Here is an 8334-nt window from a genome sequence, read left to right as displayed (position 1 = left end):
CCCTGGCGTCTGTGCCCCAGGCGCCACTGGCGTTTTCCCCCCTCTCTCTCCGACGCACTCCAATCATGTGGTCTCACTCTCCCTGTGTACACAGTCAAGCATACAGAGACAAGGGAGAGCTGCATGCAGAGCCGATGAGGCTTTTACCAATACAGGGAGAGACAAAAGCTGAGGTCGCGGAGTGGGGGACGACTCAGCGCCGCGCCACTCGGTTCGTAACTTTTAAAAAGTATCAGTGAGCGTTCTTCCGTTGACCGGTGATGTGTGCCGGGCCTCTCTGGACGGAGAAATAACTCGCTGCATCGAGGATTTTTGTATTTTACGGGGAAGTGCTGAGATTGCGGCCTCAGACGACAAGTGGTTGAGACGATTTATCGTCCGGCAGGCAGATGTGATTGACAATTTATTTCATCAATTGATCAGTTATTAAATATTTATTTGGGGTCTCAGGGATTCGGGGGGATGCTCGTCAGGACTATCGAGAGTGCATCCACTTATATCCTAAATAATCTTTCATGAACGAGTTTTGGGGCTCAGTTGGGTACTGGCTGTTTCTGTAATAAGTGAGTAACATGTGGCCACAGGATTTCCTCGTCTTCGCCACCCTAACGACTATCACGAGGGCTGCATCCGTGGGCCTCGAGCTTGGTGACTATGAGGTTCTTGGGGATACTGAGGAGAAGAGTGATGGGGATTATGGTGAGTTTATGATTTGGGGTTATTTATTGTTATTGTTGGGGTTTTGGAGGGAAGTGGGATTTTTTAGGGCATTTCCTGAACTACTGGGGGTGGCTAAATGTGGGAAGCTTTTGTGTAGGTGTTGAAGGTTAGTGTGGAAAAGGTTTTTATGGAATTTGTGATATTTGTCAGGAATTCGGAGATATTAAGCTAGAAGTGTCTTTTTGTTTTTCTCGTTGTTGGAAATTAATTCTTTTATTAATGAGCGCAATTCGAAAACTGGGAATTTCCGCTAAACTAGAAAAGATAGCGAAATTTTTGTGAGAACATTTTTTATTGCTCTGGAAATTTTCTGTGGAAAATGTTATTGTTGCATTCTTTTTATCCCTCATAGATTCGGAGATATTTAGCAAAAACTGTCTTGTTGTTGTCATCATCGAGAATTAATTCATGAAAAAGTCAAAGAACATCTTATAAACTAAAGGAGATAGAGAAATTTTCGTTTAGATCCTTTTAGTAACTCTTGAAATTTCCCGGAAAAATTGTTGTCATCATATTTTTCCCATCTGTCGTAGATTCGGAGGTATTTAGCAAAAACTGTCTTATTGTTTTCATCATCGCGAATTCATTCATAAAGGAATCAAACGAGTTTTTCTAGAATATTTCATAAACTAAGGGGGATAGCGAAAATTTCGTTAAAATCTTTTTCGCAGATTTTGAAATTCTCTACAAAAAAGGTTATCCAAAAAATTTCCCTATCTCCTATGAATTCAGAGATATTTACCAAAAACTCAAGGTTCATTTTTATCTTCATTATCGAGAACTCTTTTGTGGAAAAATGGAGCAAGTATTTTCAAAATATCTTCGGGGAATAAGAAAATTTTCATAAGAACCTTTTTGAAATTCCCTACGTCACAGATTTTCATAATAATATCGGCAAAAACTCGTGAATAGTTGAAAGAAGTGGATTTATCTAGTTTTATAAAAGCCTATGATTGCGCAATTGAATTAGTCAATTTAATGAGAATAATTAGAAATTGGTTAATTCGCATTTTTATGGTCCTTCAAGATCTCGATAGCAACGCACACGATTTATAACGGGCATTTTTCCACTCGTCAATTTGTGTTCACTCGGTTTTCATAATAAATCCCTGCATTGAGGCCATTGGAGGGGTCAAGTTAAAGCGATAAACCGTGTTTCGCGCCGGCGCCGATACAAATGTTATACCTTTTTGTTAGTGAAGAGATAAGGGAGCTAATAACATGCGGCTAAAAAAAACACAGAGCACTTACGCTCCGCTGCCCTCACTCGGTGATTTCCGCTATCCACATTTTCTCTGCTATTTTCTAATTAATTTAGAGATATTTTATGCTGGTTTTTTCCTTCATTAAGGGGAGAAACCAATCAGACAGGTGCTCCATTACGACATCTGTAATTGGAGCTGGGAGTGAAAAAATGTTGGATGGGAGGATATGAGCGAAAAGAGTGCCTGTGCACTCAGCACGTGCTGCACGCGGATGGATGGGCTTCGCAATTTTTTGGAAAATTTAGGGTTAAAACCGATTTGATCCCTATATTCATCATTCATTATTTTCATCACGCATTAATTTCTGAAAAAATTGCAACAACAATCGCAAAGATTCAGTCAACAAAAAAATTTCAATTTAAAAACGCATTCAACCAAGGCAGTTCAATTAAGTGTTAAAAATAATTTCATTCTTATATTCATCACTTTCTTCAGAAATGAACAAATTTAATAAGAGTACTAAAAGTCGCGGGCCATCAGAATGAGATTCCTCACACATTAAAGGTCGATTATACATGTTTAAGAATGAATAATTGGCGCAAAAAATTGTTTATTGTTCGTTTGCCCCGCAGACGCTTAAAATGTTGAAAATAGTCTAGGGCTTGCAATTTTTCAGCTACAAAAGTTTTTCTCAAAATTTTTGAAAAAAAGTGTACAATAATAATTACAAATTAGATTTTGAAATTCGGCTCCTTCATAGCTAATTTATTTTTTTTTAATAAAAAATTGCAACATTCATGTAAAATAGCCCAAAACATATTTCGGAAAGAATCGAATATATATCCTAAATATTGTAAGAAAAACTAATTCGTAATTGTTATTGTACACATTTTTTTCTTAAAATTTTTGAAATTCTCTATTCTATTTTAGGCATTCTTTTGAAATGCCTAAAGGAGGTTAGGCGGTGTTTGAGGTGAATTTGAGAGTGAATTTCTGTGGTTCCCGGTAGCTTAGTCGGTAAGAGTGCCCGGCGCGTATCTGGGAGACCCGGGTTCGATTCCCGGCTGGGTGAAGCGGAAATTTTTTCTCTCTAAAATTCTAATTCTCTTAGAATTATTTTTGAGCTACACATTTTTTTCTTAAAATTTTTGAAAAAATGTGTAGCTCAAAAATTGGAGACCCTAGACTGTTTTTAACATTTTAAGCGTACGCCGGGTAAACGACCAATAAACAATTAATTTTTTTGCACTAATTATACGTTTTTAGATATATGTAATCGATCTTCAATGCATAAGAAATCTCACTCCAATTGCCCGCGACTTTTAAAACTCATCACCCATTAACAAAGAGGAATTCAGATTTGGAGTTCGAAATTACCCCATTCGATAGCCAGGGAAATTTGAGATTGAAAACACAATATGACGACCTCCCTACTCCCAGCTACTTCCCTCGGAATTAATAAAAACAAAATTTCATATTAAAATAAATTTTTTAATTCGTAATAGGGTTTTTCAATATAAAAAATTTTCCCTATCCAGCATCTCCTCCCTATCCCCATCCCTCATATTGTTAACCCATTTCTCACCCCTCATATTATATATATGTTAGAGCCTCGGGGCTGATACTATACCATTCAATCTTCTATGTATAAACTTGTACCATATTGTTGTCTTGTCATGTTTGTAAATATCTATCCATGTTAATAAATCTTGTTGAATCTTGAAAAAATTTTTGAATTCTTGCAAAAACTAATAGGGCTGAACGGTCATCATATTGACGTTTCAGCCTCAAAAGTCTCTTCCTAAAATTCCGAATTGTCAAAAAAAACCTAATTTTGAAACCAAAAATCGCACAGATGCAGGCAAGATCGTCAAGTGCATGAGGCACGTGCGCCAGAGGGAGTGAATTCGCTCGCTCCTCGGAAATTCGTGTGTTTGTTAGGCATCGCGATGCTTGCGCAATATGGCCGTTGACCGAGACGCCGGTTACGAAGGGGCGAGAGAGCTGGCATTAATAACGCGATCGGTCACGTTCACTCACTGGGATTGCAACAAAGACGCGTCTATTCCCGACTATTTCGATGGCATTCCCCCTCTGGCACGATTTGCCCCCCTAGTTTTGTGGGTGAGAGAGAAACTCCTCCCCTCCACCGAAAATTTTCCGCTCAGGAAATGATAAATATTGAAACTCGCCGGTAGTTCGGCGCCGTCTAGTCGCCCCGTAAAACGCCGGGTATTTTTTTTCTACGATATGCAACAGTAATGCCGGCCACGCGCTGTGGTGGACGGCGTGCGCAGGCCTCAGGCTAATGAGGAATTAATTCAGTTGTGAGGATATTGTGTTAGAGGAGTCCGCCATTCTGATAATTTTTTAGATTTGAAATGGGGGGGGGGGATTTCGTGGGGTCGAAAGAAATTTCTAAAATGTTCATCTATAATAAATCTCAAAATGAAATTGAGTTCCATCCTTCAGCCCCAAAATTCCATAATCAAGAACGCACGAGTCTCTCTAATTCCGTCATGTCGGGGCTGTCAATTTGTAGACAACAGAGGTTATGCAACACTCGATACTCTCTTCACACGTCTTCAAAACACATTAAAACATAAACATTAGCATCAAGCGCTCACCATAACCCACCCTGACATGAGTTATGAAGATCATACTATCTTTGTCTGCAGCGTTGGCCCTACGAAAATACTCTCATCCCCCGAATACTAAGATATCCATCAAAATCTCAATGTGAAGTTGACTTCACTTATAACGTCCCACATTTCCCCTCAGAATTTCCTCATTACAAACGTTCATTACAACAGAGTCTCTCTTACTCCTCTCGACGGGGGTGTCAATTCCCCCACAACAGGAGAAAACCTATACGTCAGCATCAGTCGCTCACCCCAGCTCATCGCCCCATGAGTTATAGAGATTCTATACCATCCTTCACATTCTCTTCCGAATCCTTCAAGCTAATTATAAAAATCAGGAGAAAAAAAATACATCCAGTCACCAACTTCAACATCTTCCCTCTCCCCTGAAAACATTAATTAACCCCCCTGCCCCCCCCCCTGTCCCCATCAAATTTCAACTCATGTTAAAAAATACTTTCTGGAACGCGAGTGCCGAAGTGAAAAAAGAACCTTTGAAAAAGGAATGACAGTGCACATTTTTCTGCAGCTCTACTTCTATGAAAATATTTTCTTTCATTTTCCCAGATACCAAGGTAACCATCAAAACCATGATGCGATGGTGACTTTCCTTATCTCGTCCCCCATTTCCCCTCAAAATTCTCTCATTACAAATATTCATTACAACAGAGTCTCTCTTACTCCTTCCCGTGGGGGGTGTCAAATGTCTCACAACGGGAGTTATGGCGTGCACTGTTAGAAAAGAAAAGAAATTTCGTGGACAGTACACTACTATTTCTCAGGACAGTGACACTGAATGCAATTTAGGGGAAAAAATAATGAAATTTCAGGTTTCACTGCAAATTTAATAAAATGCCAGAATTTTAAGCCTCATAAAGACGAGAATTCCCTAATTTATTTGAATTTTCAATTTAATATGGATATCCAGTGAAATATTCATGATTTCACGAATCTCATGATTTTTCCCCCTAAATCGCATTCAGAGTCACTGTCCTGAAAATTTAGAAATATATTTACCGAAATTTTTTAGTTTTCTAATTATTATCAGGGAAAAATGGAACTGAAATTTACGGTTCTCTTTGATTTTTCCACGAAATTCTGAATTTTCAACGACGAATTTCCTTAAAATTGTAGTGGTAATTAAATTCGATAAAAATTTCCAAAAAGTGTACCGGAAATTTCAGACTAATTTTGTACCCAATGCTTTCTCCATCCGCGACTCCACAGCCAGTTCAAAATCTAGACATCACCATCAGTCGCCCATCCCAACTCATCGCAACATGAGTTATAGAGACTCCATACAATCCATCGCATTCAGCTCCTCCAAATCCTCAAAAACAATTATAAAAATCAGAAGAAAAATATTACATCAAGTCAAAAACTCCAACATTGAATCCCGCGGTCAGTCTTCATGAGAGAGTTTTAGAGAAACTCTGTTGGTATCTTTCGGTTCAATATGTTATTTATTCATAACGAGAGATAAGCTATCGCGTTCGCGGAAGAAACTTTAGGCTTTCGTCATCGTCTAGGAAAAGTAATTAAAATTAATTACGCCAGCAAAAGTGAGCGGCAGGAGACAGAGGTGACTCAGTCTGGGGTCGAGACTAATCCCGGTCGATAAACAGAGAAATTTAAGACGGAATACACAGAATTGCGATCTATCTTCACTAATTCCTCCGCAATTTCAAAACAAACTTTTTCTTTGTTTTGGAATTACTGGGAAATTATTTTTTTGTTAGATAAATAGGGTAAACTACCCAGCAGATGGACGCCTAAGAAAACCGCCCAGTAGATGAACGTTTATTTTTTAGCAATTGAAAAAACAAATTGATCGAAAAAAAATCGTCACTCAGAGGTTAAGAATCACAACAGTTAGTGAAAATTCAAAGCAACAATTCACATTTCAGTATTTTTTGCGCAATTTCCTATTCAAAAGTAGCTCGTTCATCTATAGGGCAGTGTCCATCTACTGGATAGCTTACCCTAGTTACATACCAGAAAATATGAAGTAATATGGACTAGTTAATTTATAACAATTGATAAAAGAAGAGTCTGAGATATGTTTTTCCAGTCATGACGACACTAAACCGCATTCGTAATCCCTAATCACATTTTGCACTTTTTCATAGCAAAAATCATTTAAAAGAATTGTATACATATTATGTATCTCCCTTTTTTGACATTCTTCTATCAGATGAATAATCTATGGGCCAAATAATCTAGTTAATTTATTCTAATTAATGAAAAACACATCAGACATATTTTTTTAAGCATCACGTCACTAAACCGCATGTAATTCTTCACTGATCAGTTATGCGCGCGCACAAATAAGGTTAGGTTCGTTGACCCCCGTCTGCGATTGGTTTAGCGTTCATTCCGGTATTGTGACGTCATTAGGGACTCAAATGCATCCCAAGTGCATCCTTTAGGGATAAGCATTCATCATGGAACTAGGGGACTACGCCTCCTGCTCGCTCCCCTCGTTAACCCCCATATGATTTCCATATAACCCCCGTGATCCTTATTCTGACCCTTATTTTGACTCATTTTTGACCCTTAATTTTGGAATCTTATTTCGAGCACCAAATTGTCATCACCAGAAGTCGATTTGGATTTTTACAATATAGAGAGATTTTGAAACCCTTATTTGGACCCTTAACGTGACCTTTGTGATGCTTAATCTGACCCTTGTGACTCTCACTTGAATTCTTAACCTGACCCTCATTATAACCCTCGTGACCCTTATTTTGACCCTGGTGACCCTTAGTTTCTGACCCTTGGTTTTTTATCCCCATGTCCCTTATTTGGGCCCTTACTCTGACCCTTGCAATCCTTCATCTGATCCTTGTGGCGATTATTGAGACCCTTAATCTGACTCTTGTTACCCTCATATGGGCCCTTCATCTGACCCTTGCGACCCTTAATCTAACCCCTATAACCCTTAACCTGACCCCTATTTGAACCTTTATTCTGACCCTTAATCTGACCCTCGTGACGCTTATTCTTACACTCGTGCCCCTTATTCTGACCCTTGTGACCCTTATTTGCACCCTTATTCTGACCATCGTGACGCTTATTCTTATCCTCGTGCCCCTTATTCTGACCCGTATAGACCTTATTCTGACCCTCGTGACTCTTAATTTTGAAGTCTTAATTTCGAATAGCAAATTTTTATCACCAGACGTCGATTTGATTGTTTATAATATAGAGAGACAATTTTGGGACGAAAATTAAGTGAAAAACGTCTTCAGGTCATGATCTCAACCGAAAAAAAAATAATTGGATAAAAATTCTGCAAAATCCCCATTATCCACAAGATGTTTGTGCATCTCGTTACTCGAATAAGAAAGACCGAGTGGGTAAAAACGATTCGAGGCAACAAAGAACAAAGCCGTCAAGAGATGTCGTAAAAACAAGCGAAACGAAATAAGGCGAGCTCATCGCGTCAGCCAGCGCTACCGTTTCGCCGGACGTAACGCTTACGAATGTACACACACATGCATCCATATGAGAAAAACTTTTCTTGATACTAATGTATGTAACGCAGTGAGTGAAAGACGTAAGTGCCTTACGTACACTGAAAAACGAAGGGTGGCGCCTGGAGAGGGAGAGAGATGCACGCTGTAATATACAAACACAAACCACTGGGTTTTCGTATTCATGCGTGCGTGACGAGTCGCGTCGCAGTGCCGCCTCGGCTCCTCCTTTGGAGTTAGATGAGAGAGACCATTTGTCTACATTTCGTTAAATTTGCGGGGGGGGGGGGG

At 39.1% G+C, this 8334-nt stretch overlaps 1 protein-coding gene across 2 annotated transcripts in view; it reads left to right on the top strand.

The window, feature by feature from the left end:
• Positions 1–250: 250 nt before the first annotated feature.
• The window catches only part of LOC107037794 (BMP and activin membrane-bound inhibitor homolog), a 38918-nt gene continuing 30834 nt past the window's right edge, over positions 251–8334 (top strand). For both annotated transcript variants that reach the window (XM_015256548.1, XM_015256547.1), the window contains exon 1: positions 251–699. In XM_015256548.1, the coding sequence (XP_015112034.1) occupies positions 573–699 (127 nt within the window). In that variant the 5' untranslated portion in view covers positions 251–572. The remainder of the gene's footprint in view (positions 700–8334) is intronic.

Source organism: Diachasma alloeum, unplaced genomic scaffold (assembly GCF_001412515.2).
Source record: "Diachasma alloeum isolate Michigan unplaced genomic scaffold, Dall2.0 Dall_scaffold_00270, whole genome shotgun sequence".
NCBI lineage: Eukaryota > Metazoa > Arthropoda > Insecta > Hymenoptera > Braconidae > Diachasma > Diachasma alloeum.
This window is presented reverse-complemented; position numbering and strand designations above follow the sequence as displayed.